This window comes from Sciurus vulgaris (assembly GCF_902686455.1).
Source record: "Sciurus vulgaris genome assembly, chromosome: X".
Taxonomy (NCBI): Eukaryota; Metazoa; Chordata; class Mammalia; order Rodentia; family Sciuridae; genus Sciurus; species Sciurus vulgaris.
The window spans coordinates 33,589,476-33,609,370 of NC_136471.1; the positions used below are offsets into that span (position 1 = coordinate 33,589,476).

Below are 19,895 nucleotides of genomic sequence, written 5' to 3' on the forward strand. Positions count from 1 at the left end.
ATAGAAAGTGTTCTCCTGAGAATCCACAGCAAAAAATATTAAGTGTTCGTCTGATTCTTTTTTCCACATCAAAATGTGGCAACAGAAAGACATGAAAAACAAACCTTTTGCAGAAAGTGGCTGTACATTTACCTTTAAATATTTAATGAGCTCCCCTGGAACTTCTTTAGACCCTGACTGAATCAGCTGGCAGTGATGAAAGAATTTGTGCACATGCAGATCCTGGAACACAGATGGAAACGGCCATATGAAATTTGATTCATTATTCTCAAAGGCAGGCTCTCCACATCTCTCCCCTCCTGCATCACTCAAACCTCTCCATCCAGGTATTCTAATGCCCAGATTCAGGAGCCATAGCTGCCAAACTATATGCCCATGTCTCAAAGGTCTCTTGACCACCACACAATGCAGCCAAAGCAAATCAATCTAGCATGTACCAAAGCACACAAAAAGGATTCAATGTGTACCCAAACAATTAAGCATTCATTCAATCCTTTTTTTGACTATTGTGTTCCGTGAGGTTGGGCTGCTTCTCTACTTTAATGAAATGATCAGGAAGAGAGGTCTGAACTGACAGGTAAAATAAGGTGGCAGCAGGAAATTACCAGAACAAAAGTTCTGGGTAAACTTCAATAATGAACTTTACCATGACACTTCACTGGCAAGCGAGTCCAGCTATCCTATATGGATTCCATACACACCAATTTTCTGGACAGCATGGATTACATCAGCAAGTGGAAAAAGGAAATGTGTATTTTGACCCCATTCCCCTAATTATTACTGTGTGACCTTGGGAAAGTTACCTAACCCAACTGATCCTCAGTTTCTTCACCTATATGATGAGGATAGATTGCACATGCCTTTCAGAGTTTTGAGTGGCTCAAATCAGTTAGCAACAATAAAAAGATTTTATAATTTGGCAATAATTGTATATCCTGAGCTAGAATCATGCTATTAATGAGAAAATCTTGCAGGCTGTAGGAATCAAATATCATCCATTTTAATCAAGAAATATATATTTGAGTATTGAAGTTGACACAATTCAAATGCTACAACTTACTTGAGTGTAGATTGTAGACTCTAAGTGGCTTTTAATCTTCAACAAAGGTTTTGCACCGTCTACCCACTTAATATCGACATTTGATTGCTGTAAACAGAAAATACAGATAAGAATTTCTATTTTGTAGCAATGGACAGATGAACAACATGTAATACCTTCATGCATTTCAACATTTTTCAGAAATTAACATATTAGATTCAAACGATGAGAGCGTTGGAGAAAATAATCTGCCTCTAGAACAAACATACCCTAACTCATTTTAAATTTCTAATCCTTTACAGATTGCTTTTATCAATTATAATAAAAACAGACTGTTAAAATAAATGGATTTTTTAAATGATACACAAAATTCAAGGCTCAGTTTTAAAAGTTATTATTAGAAACAATAGGCATAAAGATACTTTATCAAACTGCTGTAAATTGTAAACACATATTTTCCATACTTATATTTATAGTAGACCAGCACCAGCCCACAGACCATACTTGGAGTAAAGTCCCAAATGATCAACTACACCAACAGAATTCTCTTTTATAAACAGTTAACTATGATTACTCCACAATAGATGCAAATATTTTCCTACCCTTCTTGATTCAGCATCATTCAGATTCAAGTAGCCTGGGGGAAGATTGGCCGAAACTGGCAGCTGCTGCTCAAATGTGATGATTCTACCATCTTTCAGCAAAGGTACCCAGGCAAACCCAACTGCCAAGACAATAATCAACCATAAGAAATGAAATAGAAAATGCAATTAGCTACACAAATGTCTAACTGCTGGGGATCAGGGCAGTGTGGTGATGCTTATAGGATCTGTACATAGGAGCCCAGGTGTTGGGCAACCACGTACTGGGGAAGGAACAATGGGTTTGGATCATTTCCTAATCCCAGTCTGGCCACTAACAAGTTATTTACTGTTTTTTCTTGCCAATAAAATGAGAACAAAACATAGCCTCTTCATCTAAAAGGAATTGAGAGATCAGAGAGATGATACTGTGAAAACACTTTAAAACTTAAAATGTGCACAATATTATCTTTACATGATGAGGGACATTGTTGGCAACTCTTATTTTTAAGGTTCAGATTACCCTCATCCATACTCCCACTAAGAGTGTAGTGTCATATAGCTAAGACCATCTCAGACAGCAATAATATGTTCCAAAATATCTATGGCAGCATTAGGGTAAGGAACAATGGAAAATTAGGGTCACAAGTCAAGGTTCCAGTCTATAATTATAGAAGGCAGTAGGCACAAATCATCTAGATGGACTGTTTTCCTGATTACAGAAGGAGGAGGTGTAGTCGAAGAATGTAGCCAGGCCACAGTGTTTATGACCTGACTCTGCTGCAAGATTTCCCCCAATTTCTACATTTCTTCACAGTTCTACCCCCAAAAGGGTGCCTTGGCTTTCCATTAGAAAACTCATAATGTTCTAGCTAAAAGAGCCAGAGCCATCTGTGTTGCTCAAGTTGAGCAGTGTCAGTATTTCCATTATACAAATTACTCTGGTTTCAAGTGTTTATAACTCAGCTATAAAAAAGCTTGCTCTGGACGAAGTTTTGGCAAAAAAGAGAGGGTGTTGGCTGGAGAGCACTTTGTAAAGTCATTGCTTTCCGATTCTCCAAAATTCTGCGTAAGTGCATGTGCACATGTGTGTCTGTGTGTTTATACTGTGAACACAGAAGTCAACACAAGTCTGGTTAGAATGTTTTCATTTACGTGTTTCGTTTGTCAAATGCTTTAATCCTTAAAAGACCAAAATATTGCTTTCTCTATATAAACTAAATGGCTTTATCAGACTCTGAAACATGCCTAAAGAGCATCTTTACCACCAGTACAACTTCAGAAATGGTTTGTCCAGATCTTTTTTTTTTTTTTTTTTAATAAAAAGCAGGAGAAAGTAACCTGAGCAGAAGAACCATGAGAAATTACTCAGTCATATCTGGGCATGGTGGTGCATGCCTCTAATCCCAGCAACTTGGGAGAGTGAGGCAGAAGGATCGCAAGTTCGAGGCCAGCCTCAGCAACTTATTGAGGCCCTGTCTCTAAATAAAAAATAAAAGTGCTAGGGATGTACCTTAGTAGTTAAGCAACCATGGATTTAACCCCTGGTACAAAAAAAGGGGGGGGGAATGACTCTGTTACCAGAATTAAACTGAAAATTTGGCCAGGCATGGTAGCACACACCTGTCACCCAGCAGCTCCGAAGACAAACACAAAGGGATCACAAATTCAAAGTCAGCCTCAGCCAAAGCGAGGGACTAAGCAACTCAGTGAGACCCTGTCCCTAAATAAAATACAAAATAGGGCTGGGGATGTGGCTCAGTGGTCAAGTGCCTCTGAATTCAATCCCCAGTTCCCCCCCACCAAAAAAAAAGAAAAGAAAAAAATTTGAAGAAAAAAAAAAAAGAAAAAGAGAAAAGATTTCAAACCTAGAAAATAGGAAAACATATTGCTTATTCTTTGGCAACATTTTTTCCTCACAGAATTTTTCATCCAGATATAACTCAAATACAATTAATCCATTTAAAGCATACAATTGAATGGTTTTTAGTGTATTTCCCAATTGTCTCCATCAATACTATCTAATTCCAGAGCTTTCTCATCTCCCCAAAAGGAAACTTCAGAGCCCTTAGCAGGCACTCCTCATTCCCCCTTCCCCAAGTCCTAGCAACCATGAATCTACTTTCTGTCTCTTTGCTGAGGTAACATTTTTACAATGTAAATTAATCAGACCATGGCCAAGTGTGTCCCTTAGTCAAAACTCATATAGAGCACTTGGAAGCTCAAAGGTGCAATACCAAGCATGCCATCTGGATCAAACGTAGGAAGCCACTTAAAGGATGGACAGTTAAAATTGATGAGTGGCACAGAATAACCATCTCATGCTTCACTGAACATCTTGCCCACTTCTGTCTAGGACTTGGTGAAGGAAATTGCAATTAATTGTGCAGGAGATATACATTCTTATGGGTTCTCATTGTCCTGCTAGTTTTCTTCTTAATTCTCAAGGTCCCTACCCTGAATTAATTTCAATTTCTATGGGGATATAGAATAGGATTATACTATCCATAAAGGGAACTCTCTAATATTCAGTCCTGCTGCTTGCTGGACATCACTCTGGTGTCTCCCTAGCACTTCAAACTCACCATCCGTCCCAGACCTACCATGCCTATCCACAATCTGCTATTGGCATTACTTTCTAATCACTCAACTTTGAAACTTATACTTTACTTTGAATCATCTAGTCAGTCTTTTGCTAGGTCCAATACAGACTTCCCTCAGAATGTACAGACTGCTTCCAGGACCCCTCATGGATATCAAAATCACTGGATGCTCAAGACTCTTATATTAAATGGTACAGTATTTGCATACAACCCAGGTATAGGCTCCAGTATACTTTAAATTATTTCTTGATTGTTTATAATACCTGATATAGTATGAATGCTATATAAATAGTTGTTTGCCTTGCTTAACAGTGACAAGGAAAAAAGTTTGTACATACTCAGTATAGCTACAATTGTTAAGGTTTTCAATGTATGGTTAGTTGAATCCATGGATGTGGAATCCACAGATACTGGGTGCACTTCTTCTTCTATAAATCCTTTCTTCTCTTTCTGATGCTGTCACAGTGTGGCCCCCATCCTTTCCTGGACATGTGAAATAGTTACCTTATTGGTGCTGCTTCTATCCTTCCTTTTTCTGTTCCAACTCACCTTACCCTTTATTTTGCTGTCTGATTAATTTTTTTTCCCCAAACAGCTCTTCCTAGTGTTTATAACTTCAGTAGTTCCACACTGGTGACAGTCAAATCTGATCTACAACCTGGCATTCAAGGCTTTCCATAATCTGATGCCTTCTTTTCAATTTCACATCCTATGACTCCCCTACCATGCTGTGCTCTCAACTCAGTGAACCACTTGAGGTTCTCTATCCATACTCCTCAGTATTGTGACCCTTTACAAGCTGTTCCTTCATCCCAGAATCTCCTACCTTCCTGTCATAACTTCTTTATCAAGATCTACCTTGTGCTGCATGTGGTGGTGCATGCCTGTAATCCCAGCAACTTGGGAGGCTGAGACAAGTTTGAGGCAAGCCTCAGCAACATAGTGAGATCCTAACTCAAAATAAAAAAAATAATAAATTAAAGGGGTTGGGGATATGGCTCAATGGTAAAGTGTTCATGTTCAATCCCCAATACCAAAAAGAAAAAAAAATCCACTTACCCTTTTAAGACCATTTAAGACCATCATCTCCTCCTGGAAGCCTTCTGTGATTTCCAGACACCTCTCCTTCCACCCACAGAATAATTTTGGTAATCAACACTTTCTATATTGTATTATAATTTCCTACATAGGACTCATTTCCCCTACTAGATCATATGCCCACTGAACATGAGACTATGTTGGATGTTTCACTGTATTCCCATAAGGCCTACTACAATATCTTGCACATAATAAATATGCAGAAATGTTTCCTAAATGAATGCTTGATCCAGACTGGCCTGATCTGCATCCCAGGGCACACAAACGTGCATGAAGTGAGTGTGACATGTGCTATGTTCACAGGCCTTCTATGCTCTCCCAAGGTTGCTTCCCACTGGTCTATCTAAAACCTTGCTGAAATGGGACCAGGACTGATACTTTCTTACTAAAGTTTATTCAAATCTGTTCTCAGACAGCCCCAAACCTCCCTCCAGCTCACGGATGTCCCTGGCTCTGGGCTCACTTCCCTCTTCCTCAGTAAGCAGAACTAGAAAGTTCTGGTTGCTGGGCAATTCTACTTCAAAGAAATGATAATACCCTGCCACAATATGTGTTTTTCTTTTATAATAACAATATTACTTTATGTTGCTTATACTAGTTTGAGCATGCTGCCAAGTATTTGGAAAATATTTGATAGAAATAACAAAATGAATATATAGTTCAACTTTTGTCAATCAATTTTTTTAGACAGTGTTTTGCTATGTTGCCTAGGTTGGCCTTAAATTCCTGGGCTCAAGTGATCCCCTGCCTCAGACTCTTGGTAAGTTGGGTCTACAGGCACCCATCCCTGCACCCTGCTTACCAATGGACTTTTTAACTTAGAAATGTACTTTTTGGTAAAGGGAATAAATGTTCTGAAGCTTTATGAAAAGTGGTTATATCCTAGAAAATTCATTTCAAATAGCTATAAAGAGAGACATTAAAAGAACACATAATGCTGAGTTCAATCCCCAGCACTGCATAAAATAAAATAAAATAAAACAAAACAAAATCAAATAAAATATAAAGAACACAGCTACCTGGAGTTTCAACTGTGTCCTGCTTTTTAGTTGTTCCCTTTGTGTTGATTTCACAACTTACATGATAAAAAGTGAAAAGCAAATGATGTTTTTGATGCAGGTAAATGGGAAGTTCGATTTTAATCTGAAATGACAGCAAAATTACACATGACATTTTGTTTTATTTTGTTTCATTTTAATTGTCAAGCTGGAACTGTCAGACATTTAGTTCAGTTTCATCATACTGTTCCCAAATACTTCCTAAATGACAGACCAAGCGACCAAGTAGTAGATATCATTTAAATATATTCCAAATGTTTTTCTGGTCACTTTCAGTTTGATGACAATATTCTCCTGGATTGTGAGAGCTGATTTAGTACTTTGGAGTCTCCTAGATTTGATTTTGCAGTAGGATTTTCTGAAATCCTAGATCAAATAACATTATATACATGTATGAATATGCCACAATGAACCCAATATTCTGTATAATTAATGTGCATCACTATAAATAAAAATGAACAAACAAGAAAAACTCCACATCTTCACAGCCCAGGGATAGTGTGTAACCAATCAGAGTCAATGTGCACTGAATTTGAATTTGATTTCTTAAGTTGTTGTTCTCTTCTGCATGAAAAAAAAATACACCTTTACAAATAAAAATGCAAAAAGTCACTACAACAATATGGTATTCACAAATTAGGGCTTATATAAATTTCTCTAGAAGAAAAACACAGCTTTAGTCTTAAAGATATAAAAATTGTCTCCTATGATTCATGAATTTAGTTTAAAATTAATGCTTATAATGAAGTATTTCAAGCAATTTTCTAGTCAGAAACCAACTGAATGCTTACAATGCCTCCTGCAAGTATGGACACATTACAGACTACAGATTTGATTGATTTAATATACATCCTCTATCTATCTATCTCCTCTCTCTGTCAATGTATAGTGAATGATGGAAAAGTCTGTTCATTTTAAGAATCCTAAAAGCAACGTGGATTACTTGTTATATGCTCTAGTTTTCTACAGTGACTGGTCTTAGTTATAGAAATCACACATTAAACAGCTTGATGATGGACATCTGGTCCAATTATTCATACAAGGCATGGTTTTTGGTGTTATAACTATGGTCTTTTGTAGGTATATTTCACTACAGAACATGCCTATTCACAGCATCCAGACCATCTGGGTATCTAATGCTCTACTGCACATAAATATGGACATCCTCCCTGGGTGACAAAAATGCAGAGCGCCCCTATCCCCCTCCCCACCTTCAAACTGAGAAAGGAATGAGTGAGGCCTATGGCTGGGGTATAAGGCCTCCATACAACAGCAGGTGGACCTGGGGAAATCAGGAAAGCAGAGGGTATGGTTTCAGACCAAGCCAAGAATGGAGACATGAGGACAGAGAAGCAGAAACAGCAGAGCATCTGGCCTGGATGCTCACTCAGGTTCCATGGAAACATGTAGGAAGCAAAAGCAGTCTACAGATCTGGATAAATAACTACATATAAGCTAGGAAAAGCTAGGGCAGTGATATACTGGAAGTATAGAAATATAGAGATGTCGAAGTAGGGAGAAGGAAAAGAGAGATCGAGACAGGGTCAGAGAGAGAAACTCAGAAAGGAGCAGAGACCAGGAGAAGAGACACCCCCCTCCTCTTTACTTGCTTTTCACTGAGATATGTAGGGCAGCCAGTGAGATTCTGGTGGCCCATCTGTGTGACAGTGCCTCTCAAAGTTTTCCAATGACAGACTGACTGTGCCCTACTACATAAAACCAGAAGGGGAAAGAGTTAGAGGGTTTTCAGAAATTTTCTTCTGAATTTCTCATTTTAAAGTCAAGAAAGTAGAGACTCAAAAAGGGGAAGTGAATTAGTGTCACAAAGCCTGTACTATCAAAGTGAGAAGGGCTAAAATCCTAGCTCCACTCTGATATTTGTTTCCTACCATGTTACCTCAAGTCACAGAGACCCTTAAATTTGTGGGCAAATATTCCATTGTCATCAGAATGTACAAGCAGGAGACATCTTTCATTTTGATGTGACATTTTCTGTTTTCATGGAACAAAACATTCAGAGATTGCAAGTACAGATGAAAAAATGGAAATGATTTGAAGAGAAAAATAGCAACCACTGCATTTTATAAATACCAGAATGATATGTTTTTACCTCATCATAGAATTCTGGATTTTGGTTGTGATGTGAGACAACAGCATAAGCATTTGTGGTAAAAACAGACCCTGCAGGTTTTCCATAAATACACTGCAAAAGAAGGAAATAGAATCACCATTCCAAATGCAGGTCTTTAAATGTGATGCTATGGAACCACATACAGTTAGAGGCATCTGTGAGCACAGGGCCATGGCCAAGCCCATGCAGTTCTCACCATGAGCCTGTAAGTTCCAAATCATTTACAGTCATTCATGACACCACCTCAGATAACGCTTTTGAACTTCTGGCCATCAAAGAAATGCAATTCCAAATTAGTTGATGGTAAGAAGTTGAACATTTTTATTATCTGGCAGGGAAACACTCTCAGACCAGGCCAGTAAAGCTTACTCCTCTCAAGTCACTTGGGTATCTTAACATGAGAGGTGCCCCTTCTGCCAGCCAGCAACATTTTCTGGATGCTCACTGCACAGTGGGCAAGGAGAAGAGCTTTTTAAAAAGAAACAAAAGCCAGCAGAAGCATTTGTAGGCTAAATGAATTCAAAACTGAATGTCTATTAAGCTACACCAAAACTTACTGTTAACATTTTTAAATATGGCACTTTATGAGCCACATTTAAAAAATCATTGGCTTTCTGTTAAACTGATAAAATAAATGTAAAGTTTTCTATGGTTCCATGGAACGATCTGATTTCATTTCTAATGTGAGTTTTTCACTTATACTGGTCTAATAAGCTCAAGGATGAATATGGAGTCAGCATGCCAAAATACTAATTGCCTCACTCTGTTACTTCAGACCAAGCCTCTAGGCCAGCTATGAAATGAAATTGAGACTCCATATGAGTGCATATCCAACTCCCCTTAAATACAGTTATAAAGGTATTTTTCAAGAACTGCTGAAAAGTAACTTAAGAATCTCTAAGTATACAAAAGGGTATTGCTTAGAAGGAAAAGAACAGTTGTTGTCGACTCTACTGAAGGGAGAAACAGAGAAAATACACTGCATTTGAACCAGCCAATGTTTAATTTAATTTAAGTTTCTCTGTGAAAAAAATATTTCTTTCCAAAGGGAGAGGTCATGAAACATTTGATGATTTAGTTGGGGAAATTCCAGCCTCCTTCCCCAGGGATTTGAATATAAGGCCATCCATCTGTCTGATTTAGGCTCAAGCTAGAGAATTAGGGAACCAGATAAACACTTCGTGCTGTTGACATAGTCTCTGACTTCTCTTTCAGGTCTCTGATTAATGCACTAGAGAGCAAAAAGTCCAAATCAGCAATACAGAGGGAAAATGTAAAAGAACTGTGATGTGACAGGTATTTAAGGATCACCATATCACATAATACTGAGATTCTGCTTTTCAGAGATCACAAATACAAGTTTGGAGGCACCATTTGGCTAGTCATGGAGTAGAAGTCATATCTCACATCAAAGTAGTCGAGCTGTGCTTTGGTCAGCTCAAAAAGCCTGTTCGGATTTCAAGGAGAAAGGAGTTTATGGTCCCCTGATGGTACTATTATAAACTATCGTACAAAATGACCTTCTGAAGAAGCTTCAAAGCAATGGCAAAACTTGGTATGTGGGCTGGGGGTATAGCTCAGTGATAAAGAATCTGTTTAGCATGCATGGGGCCCTGAGTTCCATCACCAGCACTGCAAATAACAAAAACAAAAACAAAACAGACCTGATAATGAAAAAGCTCACTTTATGTGCATGTGTGCTGGAAACTGAACCCAGTGCCTCATATATGCTAGGCAAGCACTCTACCTCTGAGCTATACCCAAGCCCAGGCTTATCCATTTTTATAGCTGTATATGCTCTCCTTTTGTTTTGTTATATATTAACATTTAATCTAACCCTTTTGTCACTAAATTTGTCATTACACTAAACTACATTGAATTTGTCACCATAGTACATTTTCTTTTTTGATGTTTAAACAAATTAAACTTAGAATATGACACTACAAAGTCCCCAAATCCCCATCTCTTCTAACTCTACCAAAAATGTCTGCTTATCAGAATCAGAAACGAACCTTCAGCCCACAAGCATCACTGTCATCGGAATCCCGGAATTCCACACAGACTGCAATGTTCCTTGCCTAAAATGATTAATCATTCAAAATGAGTCACAGAATGAGAAGATTATAAATAACATTTCAAACTCCGCAAATGTATAGTTTACGCTGCTTACCTTGGCAAATGTTTTCTGGCTATCATATTTTAATTGCAGGGGATAGACATACAGATGGTTTTTGTAAATAGTAAATGGATAACAATATTTTGTCATTTCTGGAACAAACTCTTCAACCTCCACAGTAATATTTTGACAGTTCTTTTCAAAAGGCTTCAGGGGCACATATGAAGAAGTAATACAGTCTATAGCAGAAAATAATAAATGGGCAAAGAGCGTACAGTTTAACAACATTAACACATTCCTGCATTCACAAAAATATATGGGGACTGTATTCTGAAAGAGTGACTTAAAAATAGAATTCTTAGTGACAAAAAGTGAAACAACCACTTAAAAACCCAAAAGGACACAACAGAGAAGCCTGATATTGATTTTTGTGGAACCCATCACACCAAGCACGAATTGCTATTTCATTCTCAATGTCAAGTGATTTGCCAAATATAACACATCATAATTTTGACAAATTTAAACTCTGCAAAGAAATCCATTACATTTTCCCTCCTGTGGCTGCAATTTAGCTTTCACTGCAAATTTTATTGGTATCAGGGAAAGAAATAAGGGTAAATTTATACTTCCAATTAGCTCATGGCAAGTCACTTTTAAAAAGTTAACTTGGTGCAGGTGCAAATATTCAGCAAAGAATAATGGAAGCTTTTTGAAACTATAGATCTTATGATGTGTTACCAATAATAAATTCAATACACTCAGATGTGAAAAATACAAAGCCTCAGAGAAGTTTAGTAGCATATATTATTGAAGCAGCCACTGTAGTAAAGGTTATTCATATACTTAGGGGCTGTAAGATTGCTCATCCTTACTGCAGAGTGACATTGAAGGAGAAGGAAGACCCAGGGCAAGTTGGACCTGAAGACACAGTAATTTTTGTTGGATTTGTGTTTCTGATTATTGAAGCAATACATATTTATAATAGAACATCTGGAGGTATAAAGGAACACAGTAACAATTAGTCATTTCACTTCCCAAAGTGAACTCCTATTAACATTTTGGTGTATTTTTTCTAGTCTACTTTCTATACATGTTTTATATAGTAAAATTAAAATTCTACTGTATTATGTAGAACTTAACCTTGCAGGATACAGTGGTGTACACCTGTAAGCCCAGCAACTCAGGAGGCTGAGACAGGAGGATCACTACAAGTTGGAGGCCAGCCTGGGCAACTTAGTGAGACCCTATCTCAAAATAAAAATAAAAAAGATCTGGGGGTACATCCCAATGGTAAAGTGTCCCCGAGTTCAATCTCTAGTACCACACACTCAAAAAAAATCTTTTTTAAAAAAATTTTGGCATTTTATCTGATGTCTTATTCCACAAACTGGAAGCATTGGATTTCACGGCTGCATAAAGTTACATGGTGTTGGTGTGTCACTTTTGTCTTAAGCACACCGACAGTGTTGAATTTTCGTTGTTTGCAATTTCCTGTCAATATAAATAACACTGCCAAAAAAATCTATATGCACATACTTCTGTCTCTATTTCAAGAACTATTTCTTTAGGAAAGAATCCATTGCACTTTTAGGTGTTTTGAAATGTACGTTGAAGAGCCCCTCCTCCACCTTTCTTTTCCTGTTTCTTCTAGCTTCTAGATAAAGAACACACACACTCCCCAGCTTCCAACCCATTAGTGACTTCTTACTGCACTTAAAATACAACTTTTAAGGTGCTACCATGGTCTATACAATTCCCTATGTAACACCCAATCCTTCCTACTTCACTTCCTACCTCCTTGTTACCATAATATACTAAACCAGAGCAATACTGGTTCCTTCTACTCATACAAACTAAGCTTGCTCCTACCTCAATGCCTTTACAACATACATAATGTCCTCAGTCTGGAATGTAGAGTCCCAAACACCACACATGGGCTCTTCCTCCCTCTTCTGTTCCTGAGCTTAATGAAGGCCTTCCCCAGCCACCCTTTTTAGGCAGTTTGTCCCAGCTGGGCGCAGTAACACACAACTGTAATTCCAGTGGCTTAGGAAGCTGAGGAAGGAGGACCATAAGTTCAAGGCCAACCTCAACAATTTAATGAGGCCCTAAGTAAGTTAGCGAGACACTGTCTGAAAATAAAAAATAAAAAGAGCTGGGGATGTGGCTCAGTGGTTGAGTGCCCCTGGGTTCAATCCCCAGTACCACCCCCCGAAAAAAAAGACTACCCCAAACATAGGATAAAATTATTCAATTATTTATCTGCATGTTTACTGTCTGTTGTTCCATCTAGACTTTAAATTCCATAAATTCAAAGCACCTAGTAGGTACTCAAATGTTTACTCAACAATAATGCAATAATTATTATATTTAATAAGTTTTCATTAGTATACTTATAAGTAAAATAATGTTTTCTTATTTAGTGAATGAATGGATAGATATAATCTTAAAACTACAATGTCTTAAGTACAGGCACCTATGGATACCTGCTGCCAAACTGTATTACTCTCCATGATAGGTGATGGTGCTTGGCCAAAACCTAGCGAGAATTTTTCATATTCTTTTAATTTTTGGTGTTGGGGATCAAATGCAGGGCCTCCCTACCACTGAGCTACACCCCCAGACCAATAGCTTCATTTAAAATATTTTAGTAAATTTGACTGATAAGCAAAAGAATCTTGTCTCAATTTGCATTAGTGGCATGTTACTAAGACTAAACTCACTTTATCTCCTACGAATCATCTTTTGTCGCTCCTAGAATATCTTAGATTCTAGTACTGAGAAAAGAAATTCTTCTCCCTTTTGATCTCTTAGTTGATGACAGAGGTAGAAACTTATCCAAGGAAAAATGCATCAGAAACTGATGGAGGCATACTGATAACATCACATATTTTATACAAAACATCTGATAAAGATCAACTCGCTTTCTCATCTGTAGCTATTCACCATGCATACTGGGTTGAATAGTCCCACCCTCAAATTCATGTCAACCTGGAACCTCAGATTGTGACTTTATATGGAAATAGGGTCTTCACACATGTAATTAGTTTAGATGAGGTCATACTAGGTGAGGATGGACTCTAAAAACAATGACTGGTGTCTCTATAGGGAAGAGAACCAATGAAAACCAAAGGGAAGAAGGCCATGTGATGACCAAGTAAACACTGGAGTGATGTGGCTGTAAGCTAAACAATGTCAAGGACAGACAGGAGCTTCCAAAAGCTAAAGACTCAAGGAATAATTCTTCCCTAGGACACTCAGAGGTAGCACAGACCTGCTAACATCTTGATTTCACATTTCTAACTTCCAGAACTGTGAGAGAATAAATTTCTGTTGTCTTAAGTTACAAAATGTATACTTTTGCTATGGTACCCACAGGAAACTAATATACCACGTAAACCCCAGGAAAAAATATTTTTTCAAAATCCCAAGATTCAAACATAACCTTTAATTATGTTTTAATTAACAATACATTCTTACTTGATAAATCCACAGGAACACACTCCACTGTGATATTTAACTGCCCAGGAATAATCTGCAATTTGGTCTTTTCTGGCCTAGGTATAAAGAATATTTTTCATTATTAAAATCATGATGATTAAATATATTGGTGACCCTATATCCAGATTTCATTCTTTATCAATTCAGTTTTGCCAATACATGACACACATTTATCATTTTGAGAAATTGATCATTCATTTATTGCAGTAACACCACCCACTTACTTTTTGTATTCTGAGAGCAACTTGAGAATGTCTTCATTTGAAAGCTTGCTACTGTCTTGTTTATACAAAGGAGAAAATCTCCCTTCCAGATCGAGAGAGCCTTGAATGTCTTTGAAAATGGGTCTAAAACAGCAATAAAAGGGATTTTTTAAAAATAATAATAAAGTACTGATAAATCCAGATAGCACTAGTAGGAAAATTAAATAGAAAGTTTTCAGTTTTCCCACAAAGTTGAGCACACATCTTCTCTGTAGCAGTTTCACTCCTAAGCAGGTTTCCACATGCTACACGAATGTTTGCAGATTTCTTTGGTATAGCCCCAAACTGGCAATAACCCAGATATTTATCAACAACAGAATGGATAAAGCAAATTGTAGTATAGTATACAATGGATTACTACTCAACATGAATTTCTAATGTATACACTATGGATAAATCTCAAAAATGCACTGAGTATAAGAAACCAGACACAAACTGCATGATTCCATTTATATAAAGCTTTAGAATAGATGAAAGTCACCTGCCAAGATCATCAGATCAGTGGTTGGGATGATCATGATTGACTACACAGAGCCATGAAGAAACTTTCTGGGATGAGAGTTATGTTCTTTATCTTGGTTGCAGTAGTGTTTACGACTAGACACATTGTGAAAATTCATCAAGCTGGACATGTAACAGGTGTGCATTTTATTAAAGGTAAAGTATATCACCATGAAGTTGAGAAAAGTTAAAGTAGATCTTGAAAATAAATTTATATAGTTTATAATATACACATATCATTTTTCACTTGAATTTGAATTATTGCTTCCCCCTCCTCTTCCTTTTTATTTTCAGTACCAGGGATGGAACCCAGGGCCTCATGCATGCTAGGCAAGCACTCTACCACTGAGCTACAACCCCAGCCCCTCTTCTATCATTTAAAAAAAAATTTTTTTTAATTGTCAATGGACCTTTATTTATTTATATGTGGTGCTGAGGATTGAACCCAGTGCCTCACGCATGCTAGGCAAGCACTCTACCACTGAGCCACAACCCCAGGCCCCCCTTCTACCATTTTTAAGAAGCAATTTTATTGCTAAAATGGAAGTCATGTACCACCTGACAAACTGGAAACTATAGCCAAAATCACAATTCCCCCTGGCAGAGACTCTAGATATTTGATTAAAGGCATTAACCCCATTGTTCCAACTTCTACTTGTATCTCCTTCATTTCCAGAACACAGGGGTTTATCATACACCCTAAATATACCAGCCAAGCCTTTAGAATGAGTTCCTGCTACTGCTGACAACCAAAACGATTCAGGAAGCATAATTCTTCATCAGAAATAGAGATCAAATCTCCTCTCTTTTATGATTTCAAAATAAATTTTTCTAATGGCAAAACAGCACAAGCAGGGCTGGGGTTGTTGCTCAGTGGCAGAGCACTCGCCTAGCATGTGGGAGGCACTGGGTTCCATTCTCAGCACCACATATGAAGAAATAAAAATAAAGGTCCATCAACAACTAAAAAAATATTAAAAAAAAAAAAACAGCAAAATCAGCTACTGCTACTGCCCAAAGGGGGGCAGTATTCCATAGTGGTCTGGAGTGGGCACTGAAGTTGGGTGCCTTGTGTTCAGATCCCTACTCTGCCACATGCTAGTGAACTTGGGCAAGGATTTCTTACTTTATTATTTTACTTCTGTGCCTTGGTTTCCTCATCTCCAAGATGGGCACGACCATACCCACCTTTTAAGAAAATCTACATTTGGAACTGGAGAGGGGTGTGGCTCAGAATGCAAGTATTTTCCTATCTCATGCACCACCCTGGATTCCATTCCCAGCACATCTCTCTCCATCTCTCTCTCTCTCTCTCTCTCTCTCTCTCTCTCTCTCTCTCTCTCTCTCTCTCTCTCTCATTAAGCACTTAGACCAGAGAGTGCCTAGAACAGTTAACACTTAACTATTAATAACAATAGCAGAAGCAGCGATTCACTTTTCAGGCTTGAGCATTTTAAGTGTGCTTATATTTACAAGCCATACTTCACCTTCTAGAATACCAACTTCTGCTACCCTTCGGCCATATCCATATCCATATCCATATCCATATTCATATCCATAGCTATCTTTTCTATTCTTCTTCTTCTTCTTCTTTTTGCAAGTGTGCAAAATAAAAATCATGCTACCATTTCTTCTGCCAGCATATAATGTGGTTTGAGACCTTCCCCCAAATGAAAGGATTATAGTGACAGAAGAGGTAATTAACTTAGAATCTCCTATCCTTATGCTACTCCCCAGCATCCAATGAACATAATTGAATTATTCAGAACATGGTGCCCTTTCTCCAGAAGTTGTAGTGAGTTGTACAGGCTGTAACACAAACAAGCAATGAACTCGTAGTTCAAAATGACGAAAAGCAAGAAACAAATTTTAAGTTTTCACTGCATGTAGATTTGTACAATTTAGATAAAATAATGTAAACTACCATAACACAAGAGGTATAGGTAATTCATGCTTCCAACTGCACTACCTCCAAAAGGTTGACTGCATTTGTCACCAGGGAGCAAGAATATCTATTAATTACACACTTGCATTTAATGACTGCATTTTTTGCCTTCAAATTCTTAGTATGTTTTCCAGAATTATTCTGATATTTTTCCAAACCATACAATCCAGCCAACTCTGAAATAATGGCATACTGTACATAATTCATTACAATTTCTAGTTTTCTGGAAAACATTCCATCATTTTAGCAAATAAGCTCCTCTTTAAAAATGCAGTAAAATTAATTGGTATCAGTTGGGTCAATAACTGAAGCCAAAGAAAATTTCCCTGAAGTAAGACATATGAAAAAATTGAGAGGGTCTCAGAAGGGGTCTTTGATGCACATCAAATTCTAACCTAAGTCTTACAACCCAAGTGGCCTATATACAACTGGCCTGCCGAAAACAGAGTAGTGAATACTAGTAAGGATACTTAGCCTCAGTCTCACAGAGGAGTATGAATAAAAGGGTCAGAATTAAATTTATACGAACCTGGCAGCCCAAGCAAAGGGCATTCTGTATTGTCCAAGGCGACTACACACTTGCTTAGCTGTCCTATGCACCTTCTGGGCTGTCTAAGGTTAGAAATAAGAAGATGGGAGAGTATTTGTTTAATCTGCCATGGGCTCACCCAGAAAAATAATCTCCCCAATTTACCAATATAAAACATCAAAAATTTAGAAAACCACACACACACACACAGGAAAAAATCCCATACATCAGCAACCCATTTTCCAAGACTAAAGTATTACAGGTTTTATGCTTTTAAGGGGTGGGAGGTGGAGATGAAGGGGGTAAGTGCTGGGGAGTGATTTTGGCCAAATTATATTGTTGTATTTTATATTGGGTTCATGTACAAACATGAAATAACATCACATCACGATGTAGTTATAATATACCAATAAAACACGCAGGGGGGGAATAAAATTTAAAACTAGAATAAAAGATTTTATGTTTTCTAATTAATAGTTTTGGTCACTATATCAGAAGATCGACAAAAAAAAAAAAAAAAAAAAAAAAAAGAAACCATAGAGCACAGTTTGCACCAAAGACCTCTATTGGCAAACTTATAGGCGGTTTTAATGTGTATTTCCTTTCACATGGCAGGCAGATACTCATCATTCTTGTGAGTAATTTGTTCTTGGATACAGTTGACCTTTCTACTCACAAGATAAGGCACAAGTGACCAAGAGTCAATGCAATTAGTCTAGCATGGGCAGGAGTCACTGCTTGTACAGGCAACGGGAGATGGCATAGCAGATAAACTGTGTATAAAGCCTGAACAGGCTGTGAAATGCTGGCCAGATGCTTATCCTTGTGGATATAGAATGCTAGAGTCTTTTATCGATAATATCACGGCTTTTTTCATAAATTAGTCACATGTCCCCTCAGTATCTCCCATTTAATACATACTATTTGGATACACAATGAAATACCTCATACAATAAATTGATGATTACTGAATATGCAGTGATTGTAGTGTTACTAATGAACCATGAACCCTTTAGCCCGTTTGGACTCAGTTTTCTCATTTATAACATGAGAGGATGGGATAAGATTGATATTTTCCAAACATCTGTATGTTATGCATAATGATATACAGGATTGCCACCTTTATTGTTGCCACTTAAAGACATTTAGCAAAACAAATAATGAAAAAGTCCCTCCGGTTTCATATGCTAACATGTCATGAAAGAAAGGTATGACATTGAAAAAAATAAGAAGGGCAAATATCTCAAAATAAAGGAAAATCCTTTGTTAAATACACTGAACCTCATGAAACACTGTCTGTCTGTTCTCACTGCGTCACATACAGGCATGAGTCTGGGTATGGACTGGCATTTGGGCACTACTGGATTAGGTCTACTTTACTGTCTGCAGCTCTGACATCCTAGAGCTATCTATAAATCTACAAGTATGGAAAAAGTGGCCATGTCACTTAGCAGATGTGGCCTAAGAGCCTTTGCTCTTCTTTTGAGAAGCAAGCAGACACCAGATTGTCATATTAATATAACATAAATAATAAGGGGGACATGTTCTAGTTTTAACATACATATTCACACAGCATACAATATTTTCAGAATGTACAGCATTCTCAGAGATCATGATTTTTCTTTTACAGGGGTCAATGACAGGCAGCATACAATATTTTCAGAATGTACAGCATTCTCAGAGATCATGATTTTTCTTTTACAGGGGTCAATGACAGGATCATTTAAAAGAGCACTAAAAGGTAGATTCTATATTAAGTTAAAATGTTCATAAGTGATCTTTATAAATACCTTTACTGGATCTGAATTTTTGATGTAGGGTTCTGCACAGTGAGTAATGTTTCCCTGTAGCACCTTTTCGATTCTTGCAACTAGAAAAATTTCAGGATGTGGATTCGTCACTGAGAAAATTCCCTGGAAAAAATTATTTCTGTTAAGATTTTTAAGTAACATCTTATTTATGGCTTTTTGGAAAATAAGTCCAAGTACTACATTTAGTATAGAATGTTGAAATTCAACATAAGATCATGTCCAGAATTCCAGAAATAGGTAGCACTTCTTTTCATATAGATTTCAAAGCTCCCAATGTCCCTTTCAAAATTGATTTTATACTCGTTGCCAATTTGACATTTATTAAGCCCTAAAATATAGCTGCCACTATCACTGCCTAGCTGCTTCTGCTTGACTGTGCTTGCAAGGTGAGTTCTTCAATTTAATGAATATGATGTGCATTATTTGGCTTAGTTAGTATTGTGCTCAAATAATGTGCATTTTTCAAGTAGAACTAGACGTGTATTTTTTAAAGCTGCTTCATGTAACTCCAGAACAATTCACTCACACTTAATTCATATGCACTGCAGCTAAGAAGGAAGAAAATAGTTCACTGCTCCGCCTAATATAAAAACTAATCACAATGTAGAAAACATTCCTTTGTTGCAACTGAAGAGCTCTGATGATTTCAATGTAAATGTAGGAAACAATACAAAACTTGTTCTGTCCCTGTACATTTTATTTAGGGTTAACTAAGTACA

At 37.3% G+C, this 19,895-nt stretch overlaps 1 protein-coding gene across 2 annotated transcripts in view; it reads right to left on the reverse strand.

Moving 5' to 3' along the window:
• Positions 1-19,895, reverse strand: part of DOCK11 (dedicator of cytokinesis 11) — a 184,681-nt gene that overhangs the window by 86,714 nt on the left and 78,072 nt on the right. For both annotated transcript variants that reach the window (XM_079123323.1, XM_079123324.1), the window contains exons 13-23: positions 19,156-19,278; positions 17,366-17,448; positions 14,352-14,474; positions 14,107-14,183; positions 10,681-10,865; positions 10,523-10,588; positions 8,490-8,582; positions 6,341-6,464; positions 1,642-1,763; positions 1,061-1,147; positions 133-222 (exon numbers count right to left, since the gene is read on the reverse strand). In XM_079123323.1, the coding sequence (XP_078979449.1) occupies positions 133-222; positions 1,061-1,147; positions 1,642-1,763; positions 6,341-6,464; positions 8,490-8,582; positions 10,523-10,588; positions 10,681-10,865; positions 14,107-14,183; positions 14,352-14,474; positions 17,366-17,448; positions 19,156-19,278 (1,173 nt within the window). The remainder of the gene's footprint in view (positions 1-132; positions 223-1,060; positions 1,148-1,641; positions 1,764-6,340; positions 6,465-8,489; positions 8,583-10,522; positions 10,589-10,680; positions 10,866-14,106; positions 14,184-14,351; positions 14,475-17,365; positions 17,449-19,155; positions 19,279-19,895) is intronic.